At 33.9% G+C, this 19,185-nt stretch overlaps 1 protein-coding gene across 1 annotated transcript; it reads right to left on the bottom strand.

Annotated features, from left to right (window-relative positions):
* Positions 1 to 583: 583 nt before the first annotated feature.
* LOC129221592 (mediator of RNA polymerase II transcription subunit 7-like) lies at positions 584 to 18,182 on the bottom strand. The gene is made up of 2 exons (XM_054856111.1): positions 17,997 to 18,182; positions 584 to 1,567 (listed from the first exon to the last, which is right to left on the bottom strand). The coding sequence occupies exon 2, from the start codon at positions 1,473 to 1,475 to the stop codon at positions 819 to 821; it is 657 nt and encodes a 218-aa protein (XP_054712086.1). The 5' UTR covers positions 1,476 to 1,567; positions 17,997 to 18,182; the 3' UTR covers positions 584 to 818.
* Between the last annotated feature and the right edge of the window lie 1,003 nt (positions 18,183 to 19,185).

Raw genomic sequence — 19,185 nt, 5'->3', positions numbered from 1 at the left:
AGATATAGAAAATATTTTATTCAAATATTGATATAGATTGACTCATACCGCCGCCATTTTTTTTTAAACAGTCACCAAAGGAGGCAAACTTCGCGTAAAATGGTGAATGACAAGTGAGCGCCTGTATAAAGGCGAATAGCGTAAAAAGGCGAATCAGCTGGTCGCCGCAGGCGGCTAGTTATGAAATAATACGAGTTTCTATAGCACTACCATTATTGAAAATTGAAGCAAAAAGTTAAAAGGACCGTTGCTACACCGTGGTTAGGGAACATTACTACTGAAGTTGTTTCCGAATGTGGTTCAACATGGCCTGGGCGGAGCACGTTGGTCCACTTCACAAAGTTCTGTTAAAAAATAAAGTAAAAACGTTTGATGAATTGAACATTTTCAAAAAAAAAATCTAGGATGAAGAGAAAAATTTAATGAAACTCATATTGTAGAAAAACAAACTGCTCATTTCATTGTTGGATGAGATAAAAAATGAAAAGTAGAAAAGCGAAACAGCATGCCCTCCCCCTCCCCCCAACAGCAATAACAATTTACAAAAAGGAAAACACAATTATATTCATTTTCATGTAATACATTTTATTTTTTTCTACACCTATTAAAAGTTTAACATTTTTCTTGTAAACTGAGAAGATAAAACAGTTTACATTCGTCCCAAGCAAAAGTGGAGGTTTTATTTTTTTTATAGCTAGTGTAATAAGGCACCATTAATACAAAAGAGGGAAAAAAAATGTTTTGTATGAAGTATTTTATAACAGATAATATAGCAATCCAAATGGTTACGAATACGATATAACAAATGTCTTAGCAATTTACATTGCATCAACAATATCACACATTATTCGATCGAGGCCATAGCAATGTTCTTCTTTGTCATCAGCTTGTTTTTCTTTTTCTGCCATTTCAATTGATTCAGTAGGAACCAGCAGCTTACAATCCATATCTGCTGTATCCGGGAGACTGGCTAAAGTTGTCTGTAAAACTTCCATCACTTTTTCTAATTGTTTCTGAAATCTTTCAGTAGTTTCGATTCGTTGTCGTTTTTGGACTTCTAACATTACCCTTAAAGTTTCTCTAGCTTGATGAGGTCTGAATTCATTAATTAAGTGATGAGTATGAATGAAAAGTAAATTTATATCCTCTTTCTTTTCCTCTCGTTTATTAGTGTCAGGACAGCGTATCAAAATGTCAAGCATGTCTAAAAAATTCACTAAAATTGAATGGTTTAATTTTTTGAGTTCTCTTTTGTGATCATAATTTTGGGGATAAAGGCGACGAATTCCTTGACTCTCCAAAGGACGTATTATTGGATCATCTGCATGGTATTGAGATCCAAACATAGTATAAGAATCTGTAAGGACTTTTGGAGGAGAAGGTGCACGGCCTTTCTGTATGTTTTCATCGGTATATAAATTAACATATTGAAGAGGTGGCAGTGGCAGAGAACTTACATGTGCAGCCTCAGACATTTCGACTGTTTGTATTCATTAACGGCTATGATAGATAAAAACTTTTAATGCCCATCCATCTTGATTAAATAACATGCCATCAAGTAGATACCCTGGGAAAAAAAAATCTATGATCAATGAAATAATTAGTACTTAGAATTCATGAGGAAATAGAACGCACAATTAACTAATATACCTTATATATTTGAGGTCAAGTTAGATCTGCCTAAACTTACAAATAGATCAACCACCAAAAGAATTTTAATGCACTTTTTTTTTATCCATTTGACCTACCAATATAGATTTTTTTTTTATTCTTTCAATTACGTCTTTAGTACAGCAAAAACCTAGGTAAACTTTCAGATTTTTAAAATTATTTTATTCTAGTTTAAAAACTATTAGGACAAACACACTAGCAAATAATGAATCTAATTGATAATGAGCCATTTGACTTCAAATCAACATGGCACTCAACCATAACATCTCGGATTTTCATTTAATTTTCAGTAATCTTTACTCTTTGATTCCTTACATCTACAATATATATTTTTAAAAAAATTATCATTCATAACTGATGATGAGTAATTAATTTTGTTAAAAAAAGTGCTCTTTTTTGCTTATTGGCAGAAATTGAAAATGCTAATTCTAGTTTTATGGGAGCTACCGAGTTGTGTAATACATATTTCATTTTAAAGACAATTACATGCACTTTAATATGATACAGGGTAGGTAAAAAAAAAAAAAATGGCGATTTGGTTTAAATTGTGTTTTTTTTTTTCTGGTTAAAATTTTTTTTTTTGTAAGAGCAATTGGATTTTTGGCAGGGATTCTTTTTTTAATTAAAAAATGAACTTGTTTTTATTTAAATCAGATTTTTTTATTTTTATTTTTTAAGAATTTTAAAAATTTGTAGATATTAGATACTTTACCATTTATAAACATAATATTTTCCATACAATAGATGAAAAAGCAACTTTATAGCAAACAGTGGTAGGAATACTATTTCCTAAAAGGTAAATTCCATGAAAATGCGACAGTCATCATTTTTTAAATTTAAACTAAAGCAACTGTTTTTGTTCTAGTTGATAGAAAAACAGTCAAATTTTAAGAAAACAACAAAATATGATAAAATAATTCTATAAATAATTATTTAGAACTAATTGCTCCAAGACTTACTTAGAAACTGAAAATCTGTTAGTTTAATCTTTAGTTTCATGCTCTGTGATGCATATAAATACCACATAGATTTAGTAAGCATATTTATTTGAAAGATCGATCCATTTTCTTCTCAAAAATGCCTAAAATTTAACAGGAAACTATTTAATTAATTTGCTTTCCCCCAAAAATTGGTATCCATCTTCATGTCATGTCTGTCACAGAAAATATAGATAATTTTTTTAAACAAAACCTACTTGATAAAAATCATTAACACTTTATTTTCTCTTTCTAAATGCCAAAAGAAACAATTTATAAAAATATTGAAGAATAATTTTAAGTTTTGAGTGAATTATAGAACATTAAACTTAGGCATGTCTGTCACATCAGTTATGCCTGTTACAATAAGTTTTTAAGCAACTTTGCCTTAATGCTGTGCTTTTAAAGTCATTATTAATATTATTTAGCTTTGTATTGGTAGTAGCAGTAAGCAGTATTTTTTACAACTAAACTGAATAAAAAAGCTTTTGAGAATACTTGTGACCGACAGCAGATCCTGTGTCCAGGGGCGGACTGGAACCCTCAGAGGGGCGTAAACCTTGGAACTTCAGAGGGGCGCAAAATATTTCTGTACTTATTTACCCATTGTAGATGTATACAACGAGGGGAGTAAGGGAGTGCGAGGGTGAAAATATTTTCATGTGTCATTGCTCATTACTAATTACGAAACTTCTTGCATAGGTGATCCCACAAGAGGGGCATTAAAATTGTTATTTGGGTGTTTTGGGGATATTTTCGGGGAGGGGGAGGGGGGAGTCCTCGTTCTTGGGATTCTAATGTTTTGCCTGCGATCTTTTTTTTTTTGAGCAATCACGATTGCTTATTGTCCTTACTTGATCGTTCTTAGCGTCTGGTTCCTTTTTCAGCTTTGACCAGGCACACCAGCATCACCGACCACCGGCCTCTGCAGGTGCGGCTCCTCCGTTCCTGAGCTATCCGCTTCTCCTGATCAGAGGCATCCATGTCCTACACACACAGCACTGCGTACACAACATGCACACACACGCTTACATACACACACACACGCACCTACACTAATGCGCCTACACAGACACACGCTCGTGATTGCGAAAAATATAATTTGAATTCAAGATGCCAAAAATTCAAATTAATATATATATATATATTTAAATGTTTTATTGACCTTAAGAGGGGGAATGGTCTTTATTAGGAGAGTAGTGCAGGGTTTCCCTTTAAGTGAGATATGCAATACTCTAAAATTACGGTCCGAAGGTTTCTCCTCCGGAAGAAATTTCGAAAAAATGATGTAAATTTCTGCATTTTGAAGTCTTTTAAGGGGAAATTGTAACTACAAAAATATCAGAAAAAAATATACAAACAAAGCTTATAAAAGTTACATAATCGTTAGAAAATTAGGATAATACGCAGTAAAAATTGCTTTGGGGTCTACAAATCAATGATTGCAGTCGGCAGAGCGAGGGAGGAGAAAAAAAATTGCTTATGTTTCTTTCTTACATCAACTTTCGGTGTGAGTAGTCTTTAATCACCTCTCCAACAGTGGTGGTGCCACCAGAACTTTTTTTTAGGGGGGAGCACATTAAAAAAAAAAAAAAAAAAAGATTTAAATCTTATAGCAAAGAAAAGAAAAGGGCGTATGGGGGCTCTCCCCGGAAAGTTTTTGAATCTTGTAGTTTTAAAACCGTAATTTAAGACTTTCTTTGCTGATGCTAAGAGGGGGGAAAAGTATAGGGGTCTCAGCGGAAATTCTAGAAATTGAAGTCTTAAAAACGCGATTATAAGCCATATTTGTTGACTTTTGGGTAAGGGATGGAGCTTCAGGGACTGTCCCAATCCATTTTTAAATAACGGAATTTTTTAAGAAATACTAAGCACTTTAGAATGCACTCAAAAGGACAAAATAACTTTTCTGGGTCAGAAAGGACGATATTTAAGTATTCCTGTAGTTTTCAATTATTCCAAGAAAATGACTCCACAAACGAGGAAAAGTGCGGCTGAAGTCTGGTGAAGAATTTTTTATAATTATCTAAGTTTCTGTCATAACTTTGAGTGTTGCAACATGCATATTTTTTTTTTGGGAAAGTTTGGTTTGAAATGACTTGAGTCGCACTTTTCCTCGTTTGTGGAGTCATTTTCTTGGAATAATTGAAAACTACAGGAATACTTAAACATTGTCCTTTCTGATGCATAAAAGTTATTTTGTCCTTTTGAGGTAATATGAAAAATGCTTAGTATTTTTTTTTTTAAGAATTCTGTATTTTATTCTTTTTAGTGTAAATGTATTTCAGAGATAGAATAATGTTACTATCACGAAATTTCACCTCTGTTTTCCACATAAATGCTTCATACCAAAAGGGAAAAAAACTACAGTCGACTCCCGCTACAACGCGATTCGACTTAAGCGAAATGGCTATAACGCGAATTTTTCACAAGTAACGAATTTTTCGCCCACAACACGAATTTTTTTGGAAGGAAGTATCAGCTTCGTTATTGGCGACTAAATATTGAATTCGTGAATGTTATTGCATCGCTTTCAGCATCACTGACAGCCAAAGTTCCCACACGAAACTAGTCTAGTGCATCAAAAAACCACTCTCAGCATCTTTTATTTATTTATTTTTTTCATTCTAAATATAAAAGTTGTTGAAATATAATGGCACCTTAGTGTCTCCTTCATTTAAAGTTTGAAGATGGGAAGAAAAAGAAAATTTATGATAAGAAATATAAAAAACGCTAAAATTCTCGATATGCTTGAACAACTACAAAACTTTGACGGTAGCGCGACAATAAGTATGAGTGAATCTTCCGTACGTACAATTAAAAGTTAAAACTAAAAGATATCCGTAAAAGTTCAGAACTTAGTTTCAATATTGAAGCTTGCAGAGCAGTCTAGCAAAGTAAATACTATTATGAAAATGGAAGCTGCTCTTGTATTGCGGATTAATATAGTGATCAGGAAAAGGACATGTTACTACAAATTGAAACGTTATAAAGGCAAAACAAACGTATTTAAAAATGTAGAATTAGGTTCTTTGTAACGATCTGATCATGGAGCATAAATCATCACTATCTTCACTTTTTAACTTTTAAATATTGTTACTGTATCTGCTGTACTATTATAGTTTTTCATTTTAATTTTACGTCTATCATTCCCATTGGTTATTCATTTTGTTCATCTTAAAGTATTTCATGGTGAATAACAGTTTTTTATTATTACAGTTAAATACAGTAAAAGTTCAGTTATTTATGCAAGAAACTGTAGTGTATGGTTAAGGAATGCTTTAGAGTAGTTTGAGGGGTGTTTATAAGTATTTGGTATGCTTTAAAAAATTTGTATGCATACTTTTTCCATAACGCGAAATTTCGACTTACGCGAGGAGTCTTGGAACACATTCCTCGTGTAAGTTGGGACTCGACTGTATATACGTGTCTAAAACTTTAAGCATTTGGCACTAAAAATTAATCCTTGTTCCACTTTAGGATTTGTTTGTTCGGTAATTTAATTAGAACCATTTAAATATTAAAGGTTTGCAAAACTAATTCATATTTCACAAGAGACAAAACACTTGTGATAAAGATCCATATTTCTTTATTTAGCTACGTTTTCGATTATTGAAATACATAGATGAGGATAAAAAATCCAAAGAAAGCAATGATAGTGGATAAATATCATGCTTGCTCCAGAGAAACCTTGATTTAAAATTTTTATTATGATTACTATTAATATTGCTGTTGTAAGGCAACAAAATTTGTAACAATGGGTTTTGTATTTATACATTTAATAGGGGAAATTACATGAAATTTGCTATTTTCCATCCTAACCGAAATAATAATTTTATTTCAGAATTTTAATTTTTCAGCTTTAACCCATTAAGCGCCAAGTCTCCCATTTTGGGAACCTTCAATCAAGATTTTTTTCTTCATCAAGTAATTAAGATATCATTTTGAAATTTTTTAAAATGAATGATAGAAAACCAAACTTTACTGGTAATTTTTTCAAAAAGGTTTGGAATGTAAATTCTTTTTTGAAAAATTTTTAAATTTTGCGAAAATTTCTTGTTTTTGCATTACACAGGGAAAAAATTCCCTAAAAATAATAAATGCAAATGCAGGAAATTAGGAACATGGAATAAGAAGCTCAATAGACCTTTTTTCAAATCACAACAAACAGGGGCCAAGAAAAATAATTTAAAGTAGTTTTAGAGGCCTTTATTTACTGAAGTCCCAAAATGGGAGACTTGGCGTGTTCTGATTAGCAGAGCAAGTCATGCCCAGTAGAAATCGTCTTCACCCATTTTGCATGAATGAACTCTCCCCTTTTTTCCTGTTGAAGCCACAGCCCCCTTTGTAGTTTCTCATTATAAACACTCTTTTGTTGTTCAAGGTCAAGAGCAGGTGCTTTTATCAAAACAAGTAACATTCCATTCGTTTAGAAGAAAGTTCTGAAAAAACAGGGGTGCCAATCCTCCCTAAGGAGGATGACACATCTCTCGGAATTTCTACAGATCACGAAAGAGATTTCTGTAAAAAGAGTTCAAATTCCCTTTAAAACTATTCCTCCCCTCTCCATAAAAATATTTTGTAGCTCAGTCAGCTCCATGCTCCCCTCCCCCTTGAGGGCGCTCCCCCGTCAATTAGGGAGGTTGAATTTCAATAGAGAAATTTATTCACCTTTTTTTTTTTGAAATCAAAAATGTAGTAAGAATTCCTGACTTTGCTACGAGCTTCAAACACTATTAAAATAATATATTTTAGCTTAAAACAAGAAGATGAGTGCAGTATCACTTGTTTGTGAATCGCGAAATTCTTTTCAGATAGTTGAGAAAAAAAAACTTTAATCGAAATCGTTTTGATCACAGATAATGCGATAACTGTCTCACTTTATATTTTTACCATTTATCCTAATTTGTTGGATGAAATCGGAGAAACTATGACCGTTGATAATTCCTCAATGCGAAGCATGCTTGACATTTGTCACTAAAAACATTATGATGATGAATAAATCATGTTATCAAACATGTTGTGAAGCAACCGAAATGTTGACTGCAAAAAAACCCTTGCCTATAATAACAATTGCACCATCAGGGAGCCCAAAAATATCTTAGTTCCATTTTATAAGATACATTTTATCTAGTGCTTCATGTCATTGTCATTTACCATTGCTCGACCCCCTACATGGTTAATAGAAAAAAGCTACCTCTTCTCTTATTGTGTATGAAAATCCTAAGGCTTTTTGCTAAAAGGTAGTAAAATGTGTGGGCAAAGTTCCATTTTGTACAAAAATGTATAAGAAGAAGGAATGCAACAAGAATGAAAACCAGACACGGAGTGATGTACGGGCAGAGGGAGGGGGAGAGACGTTCTTAAGGGCTCCAACGGCTCAAGAAATTGAAAATAACTTGCATACTAATACTTATTAATGTTGCAAATATACACTGCTAGCCTCTGGGGCTGGCCTTCACAGCTTTTGTTTCAAGGGGGCCCAAAATGTATTTGGGGTCATGAAAACTTAAAAATTCTACATTTTAAAGCTTGAATATGTTAAATATGTACATAAAGTACCAATACCTAGCCATATTAATTACATAAAAACGATTTTAGGGCTTTCTAATTGGATTTAGCCAGAAATTATTCAAGTATCAACATAGTGGCAGGGATATGTATGTTGTCCCCATTAAATGCCAAGTCTCCCATTTTGGGACCATACCATATCTCCTAACCTAATAAATATTTTTGCGAAATTTCAGCTACATATGATTAGAGATGTGTATTGAACTTCAAAACACATGAAAACTTAAGAATTTTCAATGTGGTTCATATAGCGGCGCTTAATGGGTTAAGTTGTACCTTAAAATTAAGCAAATCATTTAGTGAAATCCAGAAATCTCCAAGTGATCTAGTTGCTGAAATATAAGCAAAAGCAGGCCTCAGATTACTCCGTGACAATCAGGCCAAGTATAATAAAAGTGCTTAAAAAAATAGATCGATATCAATTATTTCTCCCCCCCCTAATTTTTGAAATTTAAGTTTCAAAAACGCAGTTGTCGACAAACTTTGAAGATTTTACGAAAAAGAGGTTCTGAAACTCTTCCCTTTAAACATTTTCAAAATTATGGTCCTTAAAACTTAAGCAATATTTTATATTCAGGGACTATTCCATTTAAATTTTTTGTAAGTGTATTTTAAAGAACCTATTTTTCTTTATATTAGAGGAAGGCGGTTCAGAAACCCTTGCCCGTATATTTTCTTAAATTCAAGTCTTAAAAACACGATTGAAGGACCATATCTTGTTATACTAGGGCCAGAAATTTTTCGAAATTAAAGTTCACAAAATGCAACTTTTAGCGATTTTTGAACTTCACCAATAAGCTGCAACTATTAAATATTTTTAATTCAAAGATTTCTTTAAAATAAATTAAGACCCCCGGACAGTATTATTTTTTTTAATTAAAATCACTTTGTTTTCTCACTATACGTGTTCTCTTTTCCTCTTCAATAATAAAGAATAGTTTTGAAAAACATTTAGCGCAGCATTCTGGGGAAGAGGGCTGTGGGTCCCTCTTCTGGTTGAGCCACTGCCCTCCAACCAAAAATCTTTTGATAATTGCATATAAATTTTGCAAAAGGAGCCTGTAAAGCTTTTATGACATTTTTACCTCAACTGATTACATTTCATGGACTTTCCTACTTCTTTTGAGCGAATTAAAATAGTATTGATTCCCGATACACCTTTGACAATATTAAATATTTTATTATAATAAAAGGATAATATGATTTTTTCAGTTGTATAATTATATTTAAAAAACGTGATTACCGTACCATAGTCTACAAGAAATTGTTCTTTTGGCCAAAATTATGACCACATCCAAAACTAAAGTAACATGGCTAAACATAAGAACCTAATATAATGCTATCTGCAAGTAACGGAAAATCTATAAATAATTGTGAATAAATTTTACAAAATAAGTAAATGAGTTGAAATGAATAATGAAGATTGTGGAATCAGGTAAGAGAAGATATGAATTAATAATATATGTACATAATGATTAAAATGGAAAAACGGACATTTCCCTCAAAAATGTAAAAGGTTATAAAGTTTGCAGGAGTATTTTAATAAATTATCACACAATGAAAAAAGTTGTCTCATTTCTTGACTTAACATAGTTCGTCAATAAATTTTTCATTATAAATTGCAAGAAGTTTCTGTCATCTCAAAATTCAAGATGGAAAAAACATCTTTCTAGAAAAGTCCTCTTCTTCTGTGGCAGACCCAAATCTACGTACCCGCACACGCCGCAGTAGGGGGGGGGGGGGGCACACCACAGAAAAACCTACGGTCCGCGTGATCAAAGAATATTTTTAAAGAATAAATAAAAAATGTGTACTCAAATTTTAAAAGTTGAAAATGTTTTCAACATTATTATAAAAATTAGGATTAAAAGTTCCTCATAACTGCTCAAACCCTTAAACTAATAATATTACAAACAAATTTAAACAATTTAAACAAATGAACTCATAATTAAGGTAGAATTATTTAAGCAGTTAAAAACAAACAACAAGCAGAATTTTTAGAGGCGAGGAGTGTTTTTTAAGAAAAAAAGACTTTTTTTGTCGTAATAACGTGAATGTCGTGTAAAGAACAAAAAATATTTATTGTTACAAGAGTTACAATAAGGCTGTAGGGCAGTTTAAAAAGACTGAAGGGCGCAACTAAAAACGCAATAGGGTGCCTTTGCTTAAAAATTAACGATTACAGGTACGGTGGGATGGAATGTTGGTCGTTAAGAGAAGATTTAAAAAGAAAAAAAACTCTCTTCTCCAAAAACAATTTTTTTTGTCCTAAAATGTCATTTTAAGTCTTTTCAAAATTCAAGATGGCAAAAACGGACCCTTCAAAAAACTTGTAGCGTACGACAGTGTATGAAAAATGGCATTAAAGATCTAAAAACGGAGATGGGGGGGGAAGGAGTTTTTCAAGGGAAAAAGCGGGGCTGCGGAGTCGAATTAAAAAAATTGACTATGGCTCTGATTCCGACTCCGGAAATTTTAGAACCTTCGACTTGTACTCCTTTATTCCAAAGAGAGTTCGACTCCGACTCTTGAAATTTTAAACCTTCGACTCCTGAATCCGACTCCTTCACCCCAAAATCAGTCCGACTCCGACTCTTCGACTCCGACTCCGCAACCATGGAAAAAAACATTTTTGTCAAATTGTCGCGATTACCTAAATTGAAAAGACTGAGGGTGCATCTAAATATGCAACAGGGCACTTACAGACTAACTGACGATTGCAGGAATGGGATGTTTGTCTTGATTCTAGATTTAAAAAGCCCTCTTCTCTGAAAATGTCTTTTTTAATGTCTCAAAGTGTCTTTTTAAGTGATTTTAAAATTCTTTGATCGTAAAAACGGGCCTTTCAAAAACTATTCTTCTAAAGACCTGAAAAAAGAGGGGGGGGGGGGGTCACAGTATGGCTTTAATATGACGACAGAAGGGCGCACCTGGGCGTTAAAACAACAACTATTACAGGTATGGGGTGTTTGTCTGTGTAAGAAAAAAAAATCTGCAGGGCTCTTTAGAAGGCAAAAGGGCGCTACAGGATGTTGCTTTCTGCCAAATAAAGATAAGTCACCTCTAGATGCTCGTTAACTGTGTTAATGCAATCGGAGGTACGATAGCAAGAAAATTGATGATTAAAATTGCAGTAGAAAATATTGCGGTCCTGAGTTACAAAGACAAAACAAGCTGTTACAAAGACAAAACAAGCTATACAATTTTTATTCCGAAAAAAAAGGGAGGCAAAATGTAAATTACTATTAAAAATGGTAGCGTAATATACAACTGATAATTACTTTTCAGGAAGCACCCAAGAAAAAAGCTGAATAATCTTCTTTCATGTCTATCCGCTCTCCTCCCTCCTAATCGCCGCTATTAAATTTCCACCAGAATTTCGCAAGTGATTCTGGATATCAAGTAAGGTATCAGCGGTTTCTAGAATTTATGATTTACTCGTCAAGACCCCTGCTGAAGGCAGTGGGGGACCAAGGATTTTGACCCCCAAATTACCTTCAAAGTCGCACCAGTGAGCAGTGACAGTGATTGAGAAGAAAGGAACAAGTTTTGAAAAGAAAGGCTAAATAATTCCAGGTTCCTCAGTAAAAAAAGACTTATATTACCGTAAAACTTTTGTACTTAACAATTTCGAGGTGTCAGGAAAAGAGAGAAGAAAAATCGTCAGTTAAAGGGGAAAAAAATATTTTTTTAGTAACAAAAAGAAAGGGGACGGGTAATTTTTTTTTTTTGTAAAGAATATTTTTGAGAAAAACAAAAACAAAAACATTTTTCTGGCGTAGGGGCGCATTGGCCATGTGGCCGGTTGCGCGGCGGGCCAGTCCGGGCCTGCCTATGTCTGACTACTGCCAAGTTACCATTATTGGAACTGCGACTTCGCCATAACTGAAACACTTAGACAAATTTTGTTTGAACTGCTCGTACACCTGCTTTACTAATAAGAAGGTGAATGATGTTTCACAATAAATGAATAGTTATATTTTGAAGCTATGCAAGTTAAACTTAACTGCTTTTGCAGTCATATAGGCAAGTTGAATTATTTTTCAAACTTCGACAAAATATGATTTTTATGTATGGAAATAATTTTGATTACCTACGTTAACTGCATTTTGAATTAACATTTTGTTACACTTTAGGCTATGTACTAGTAACTAGTGCCATTATTTGAGCACATTCATCTTCACTCATCTATACTACTTCAGTTTCACTTATTTATTTATATTTAAGAAATCACAAATAAACTCCAAATTTGTAACACAGTTCTAATTTTGGGTATGGTTATACATACTTCAGAGTCCTAATTAAATAGTGTTCTGTATTCAGTTTCAATACTTGTGGTAGTGACAAAAATTACCTCTTGGAAAAAGCAACACATCACAGTATGTAATGTGGCTAAATGTACAATACAATGCTATTTTTTGTGGAGTAATAATCATAATTTCGGCAGAACCGGCACAAAAGAAATGCTTAGTACAAACTAAAATAAACCACATGTTTAAATGAAAACCTGAAGATCATGTTGTCTGGTATGAGAGGAATATTAGCAATTGTTGCTTCTCTTACACCAGTCAATTCTTTTTTGTTCAGGTTTTCAATATTTTTTTGTGATTATTTTGCCTCTCATATGACATAATACATCAACCAAATATTTTTTCCCTTGGAACATGCAGTAAAAAATACCAGTTTTGTAGCCTATTGCATACCAAGTTTATTTTCTAAGTTTAGAATGGATCAATCCAAAACTAGAGAAGATCCTCTCAATAAATGCTGAACAACATGAGCATGAATGTAAACGCACCATGAGTTGTACAGATTTGACAGAAATATTGGGTTTTCTTAGATTTTTCCAACCTGATTGTTGCAGAGACATTCTGAACTGAGAACTAATTTCCTGGATATGATACAGATTCAGCTTAGAAAGCTATCTCTTTTTTTTTGTGTTCAGAGTAGGTAGTTATTACATAGCTATGTATATAATTTTGCTGGAGACGAACTCTCTTAAGACCCGCACCTTTTGATGGATTTTTGTCTTCAACAAAAGAGATATTCTTCACTTCCAGAGATTTACAAAAGAAAAAAAAAATATTTAGCTGAGTTATAATTAATCATTCCCTGCTAATCAATTTAGTTTTGCTTTTACTCAAAAGAAAAAGGATATTACATTAGTAATTACATTTTCAGACTGGTTGGCCCCAATGGGTTTTTTTGATATCCTGTGGAATTTATAGAATTAACTGTAGTTGTAAACTTGCCTATATTGGACAGACTCAGCGGGCTTCGACTTAATCTTTGTCCAATTGAAATCTCTTTTTCTGCGTTTTCGGTAACTAAGAGAGAGCTCTTGGCCTTTGCTTGCATTCTTTTGGTTCCTGATCGGTTTATAATTTTCTCATCTTGGTGTTTGGCTAATCCGCTATTGTTATCTTTCAAGCTGCATGCTTATCTGCTCTTGACTTTTGTCGAATGTCTTTTCATCCATAAGCTCATTATTTTTTGCATTGAAAAAGGCGTTCCCTGTAATGCCAAAACACGTGTCTGCTGTAATTGGCAAATTTGTGCTTTTTTTAATGTTGTTTTTCTTACTTAACTACATGCTAATTTTGCTGCTTAAAAGCCCCGTTTTTCGGATCCAACTTATTTCGTCATAAAAGATAAATTTTGGAACAATTTCTATGTCTGGCAGGGGTGTTTATTTATTTTTCGAAGTCATGCAAACATTACATGACTCCTCTTTAATGAATATAGTACACTATAGGCTTTTAAAGCAATTTTTTTAAAAATAATTTATTGAAATTTTAGTACTAGTTTGTTAGCAATATTGTTTTCTTATTTTACTTTATTTCGTCAGATATTTCATTAGCAATTGGCGTGACCTTTCATTGCTCCTGAAAAGAAAAAAGGAAACTGGATAGTAAAATTTGTCAAAAGAAATTTTTGAAGGATTGTGTGTCTCTTAATTATTAAACCTGCTTCTGAATTATTTCAGGTAATTAAAATACCATTTGCTAAAACATGCAGTCCGAATTTGTAAAATTGATAAAAAATAGATAAGTTAGTAAACTTAGAATTTATTTTACGATGTAAAAACAAAAGAATAGTTTAGAGAAGTTGTTTTTTTGATTTTGTCTCATTATGAGGGTCGCGTTTTGGGGGGTCTTGGATAAAACTTTAGGGGGGGGGAGGAGCATGACTTTTGGGAGTAGGTATCTCTTGTTAAAGTTACTGCATTCTACTCGGTAAATAAATATTCCGGTAATCTATTCAAATAATATTCGCTAAAGCAGAGGTGCCGTCGGGGGAAGAGGAAGTGGGGGAAAGGCTCATGACAGAGACTACACCAGTGAAAATTTCAAAAGAAGGCATTTAAAAAGAATTTCAGTCTCATTTTAAGGGGCAACTTTTTTTTGGGGGGGGGGGGGTTCTAAAATAGTGAGAGGGGATGATACTATCGCCCTTAGGATGAGCATTCCTAACTAAAGCTTTTGCATAAACAGCCTGTGATCATTTTGTTACTAAAATGTTTCTGTATTTTTTCCTAATATAATTATAGCTAAAGCAAGGGTGCCAACCCCGGGCGGGGGCGATGGTTTATGAAGGAGACTACACTTTTGAATTTTTTTTTTATAGAAGGTGTTTCAAAATGATTTTAGTTTCACAATTGGAAAACTACTGCGCACTACTGGGAGGATGCAGTAGAAAATGGGGGGAGGGGGGTTACTCAGCGTCATCACTCTTAAGAAACATCCATAGATTAACTATCAGCATTTTTGTTTCTGTTATGTAGAAAGTCAGTCTGCCATCTTGGTAAGTGAATATTTCAGCAATTTAATTCTAATTATTTTACTAAAGCGGAATGGGGGGAGGGGGTAAGGCTCTGTTTTTTCCAGTAAATAATTTTAACAATTCAAGTAAAGCTAAAACAGGGATGACAAGGGGGGGGGGGGAGTGAGCGAGGTCAGGGTGCATATTAAACCATCAAAACTTTTAAAAGGGTTCAAAAAATATTAAAGTGTGATTGAGGAACTTTTTTGGGTGTGGTGGGACTTCAAAAAATTTGGGGAAGGGTGGGGGGGGGGGGGAGCTCTGTCGTTCTCGGGGGGGGGGGAAGGACACCCAGAACTAAATCTGCGTTTTAAGATCCGTAATAAAAGCTATCTGTCATCTCGATAAACCAGCGATTTGAGCAATTTACCCTTAGCTGCACGGGGGTGTCAAGGAGGGGGGGGGGGGGGGGCGAGGGTGTTATTGTGCAGACAGTAATATTGAAATTTTTAGAGAAAATCAAAGAGTTCCATTCCCTAAGTCAGTGGCATCACCAGGGGTGGGGCGGTCCGGGGGTGACACCCAAAGTGGAATTGCAAGTTTCTGAAAAATATGAAGCTAAAATGCATTATTAAGGCTACAAATTTAAAATTTTTCTGGAGGTAAACCCCCCTCTTTCACCCCACATCATGGGGTGAATACTATACTCAGGATTAGGTTCATATTGTCAGTACTTGGACTGAAAATTGTATGAATTTCTTGCAGGGTTTAAGCTGAGTTTAAAACTTCTTTAGCCAAAAAGCTGAAGTTAGAAAAAAAAGTTTAGCAAAATGCTAAAACATCGACATTTAATGAAGCCCAAAAATTCATTTATTAGGATGTCAGATTGCAAATAAAGACTCAGTACTGGCTGTTGAACTTAATAGTAATTGAAACATTTTCTGAACTAAGAACTGTAATATGATTAAATTGAGTATCGCTGTTCTTGTTTAATAATCTCTCGGATCATGCTTCATGCATAGTTTTGTTTTTTTAAATTCTTTATTTCTGTACTTTTTTATTTGAGCAAAAAAGCAAAAACGCCTTGTTTTATTTTCGCAATTTAAATAGGTTTTTCGCATTTTGCGAAAAATGCGACCGTAGCGGAAACCCTGATTTCTTGCTTACAAAGAATACTAAAACATTTTTTTTTGTCAATGGGTTGGGGGGGGGGATGGTTGACTCTACAAATTGGCGCCTTGGGTGTCACTATGCTAAGTAGGCCACTGTTTAAATTTCTCATCTTCGGTAACTTTGAAAAGCAAAACGTTTTCTTTGCCTGATCCGTAACCACTTTTGCACGCTGGTATAAAACAAGATGTAGCTCTTAATATTCAACTTTGATGTGTCCATTAAAATATTTTAAAACTCTTTCATAATTATTTTACAAAATGCGGAAAAACACGATTAACGCACAGCCAATTTATAACTAAATCCCACATCAACTTATGTGAACTCCGTCAAAAGTAACGTGCTCCCAAACCTTAGTGCCCTCTAGTGGAATTCCTCAGTTTCCTCTTCAAGAATCGCAGGAAAAACAGCGGCATTCGGCACACTACTCTTTCTAGATACTATAACTTAACTGTATTGCCGTTCCGGTCAAAGAACAATCTTCCTTGATGTGTTTATCCTCAGGTGTATGCTTCCAAAGCGATTTATTTTCTTTCACCCTCTTGAGTTTGCATAATTCCTGTTCATCCCAAGATTTTTTTTCAAGGAACAACAGGGGGGAAAATGGCAACTGAGAACGTTTTTTTTTAGGTCGCCACTTTTTAAACTAGATCACCACATGGCGAGTGGCGACTGTGAATCTTGACTTTTATCCTCCGCCCCCCTTTCCTGTGAATATGCTCTTGATGGCCAGACACCACCAAACTACAGGAGCATTTCCCTGTGTAAGGCACTCTATGTGAAGCAACCCATGAATTTATCAACAAACAGAAAAACAAGAGATATGGTCTTCGACAATGAGCTTGTAAATTTTGCCCTTTTTCTTTTTACAATACTTTTCTAATAGCGACATTTTATTAAACAATGAAAAAAATATTACCTTCATGTCTTTAAGAATATGCCTTTTCAATGTTTGAATTTTTTTAAAAAGTTTTATAACAAGTTATGCTTCGGACACCTTTAACCCTTAACGGGGGAGGTGCAGTCTCACAGACCGCTCAAAAGTTCATCCGATCATACCTACTTCATTTTCCGTCCGACTGAATGGTTTTTCTCAATAGCTTCTTGTTTTGTGACCTTGAACCACCCCCTTGCTTACCAATATCTTTAGGCAAGTGAATCTAGTTGAAATTTCATTGCTTTCTTTGAAGCGGTCTCTGAGATCGCACCTGCCCTTATGCAAAATATTCTAGATGAGGTTGAGAGTTGGTTAACATGCTCACAAACGTTACGCAATGATGTTCTAGGGACAATGAAGGCTGAATTATTCCTCAATGTACGATGCGAAATACAACAACAGTTAAAAGGGCTGTCAAAAATTTCCCATAACGTAATATAGCCAATTTTCTGATACTAAAATGTCCTGTATATATTAAAGAACTAAAATGAAATCATTAATAAATAACAGATTTGTTTTTCTGACGAGTAGATAGTTATTTACAACAGCATATGATTTTCTCGAAAAATCTTAAAAATAGCAAAATGTCCTCGTAAAAAGTATATTTCGATTAAAAATTCCAAAAATACTTTATTCCTTGCTAATAAAAGTTCATCTGTGGGAAATTAGAGAAATACTTCATAATTAATTTTTTAAAAATTTGCAAAAAGTGTGGTCTCTGAAACCTCACGTCCCGTTACGGGTTAATGCAAAACACCGTGAAAAGCCATATTAGAATTCATAACTACAGCGTACCACGCATCTTTTATACATTAAAATATCAGAAATTTAGGAAAATCTGCTATTTCTTGGAGAATGATTTAATGCGTGTGATACGGTACAACAGTGATTTAAATTCAAAAAATTACCTTAGATATTCAGCATTAACGAAAAAGGTAAACGATCATCCACTTTTCCAACAATTCATAGACTTTTTGCTTCATTTTGCACAGTAAATAAAGAATACTAGATTCATATACGCAGTCACACAAAAATACACACTTGATGCACATACAGTGTACAGACGGTACCGACAGTACCCACTCTCTAACTCTCTTCCCTACTCTCCTCTGTATGTGAGAGCACAAATCTTCGCAAATGGCATAGAGCAAGTCGCCAAGGGAAGGAAAGTGACGTCACTTGCAACTAAGGTTAATAATAAGTTTGACTACGGTTGCGTTTGACGAACCTTACCAGTCGACCGGTGAGTAACCGTTTACTAATCACAGCGTTTTATTATCTATTCGCAACTCCAACGAACTATAGGGGGCACTGAAGTCACTGTCTAATGGCGGAATTGAAAACTACAACAAACGCACATGGTAACGAAGAAAATGATAAAAGTGTTGTGATTTTTGTTCGTACGTATGATTTTTTCGCTTTATTCTTTTAAAATTAATTTTCAAAGTCTTGTGGATATTCTGGCCCACGTAGAAAGAAATGAGAATTCAAGAAGCATTACTAAACGTCAAAGATTCATGCAAACTACGTAGTTCGTAGTTCTAAGCAGCTATTTCCACGATGTTGAATTCGATATTTATCAATTCTTGATAAAACTAAATAATAATTGTGGCCTGACAAGAACAACAATTAATGCTAGAAAATTCAATGTGACATTACAAATTGTTATCGAAAGAAGATGATACTTTTTTGCCTTGCTTGGCTAGCGCTTATTTTTTTTTTTCCATTTGTAGTTGAGTTATTTCTCTCGAATTCCCGAATCGGTTCATTTAAAAATTTTCTGTTTCGATTTTTCTAATTTCTGAGTTACGATTTAATTGTGTCATGTTATGCAAATCATCAACAAAATTCTCACGGATATATGGTGGTAGTTTTCTTTTCAGTTGATTGACCATTATTTCCTTTCACTTATCGAATTCTGTGATCTTACTACCATTTTATTCCACTCATGATAAAAATTAAAAATGGTTTAACTAAAAACGCGAAATCTCGCCAAGGCTACTTTGCTCGCACAATACTAAAAATTAATAACCCTAAACAAATTTGGCGAAACCTTTCAGCTGAGAATAAAAGGAATAAAGTAAATTCTTTCAAATT

The sequence above is a fragment of the Uloborus diversus genome, chromosome 1 (genome assembly GCF_026930045.1).
Source record: "Uloborus diversus isolate 005 chromosome 1, Udiv.v.3.1, whole genome shotgun sequence".
Classification (NCBI taxonomy): domain Eukaryota; kingdom Metazoa; phylum Arthropoda; class Arachnida; order Araneae; family Uloboridae; genus Uloborus; species Uloborus diversus.
Note: the sequence above shows the minus strand (reverse complement) of the source record. Positions and strands in the feature narration are given on the sequence as shown.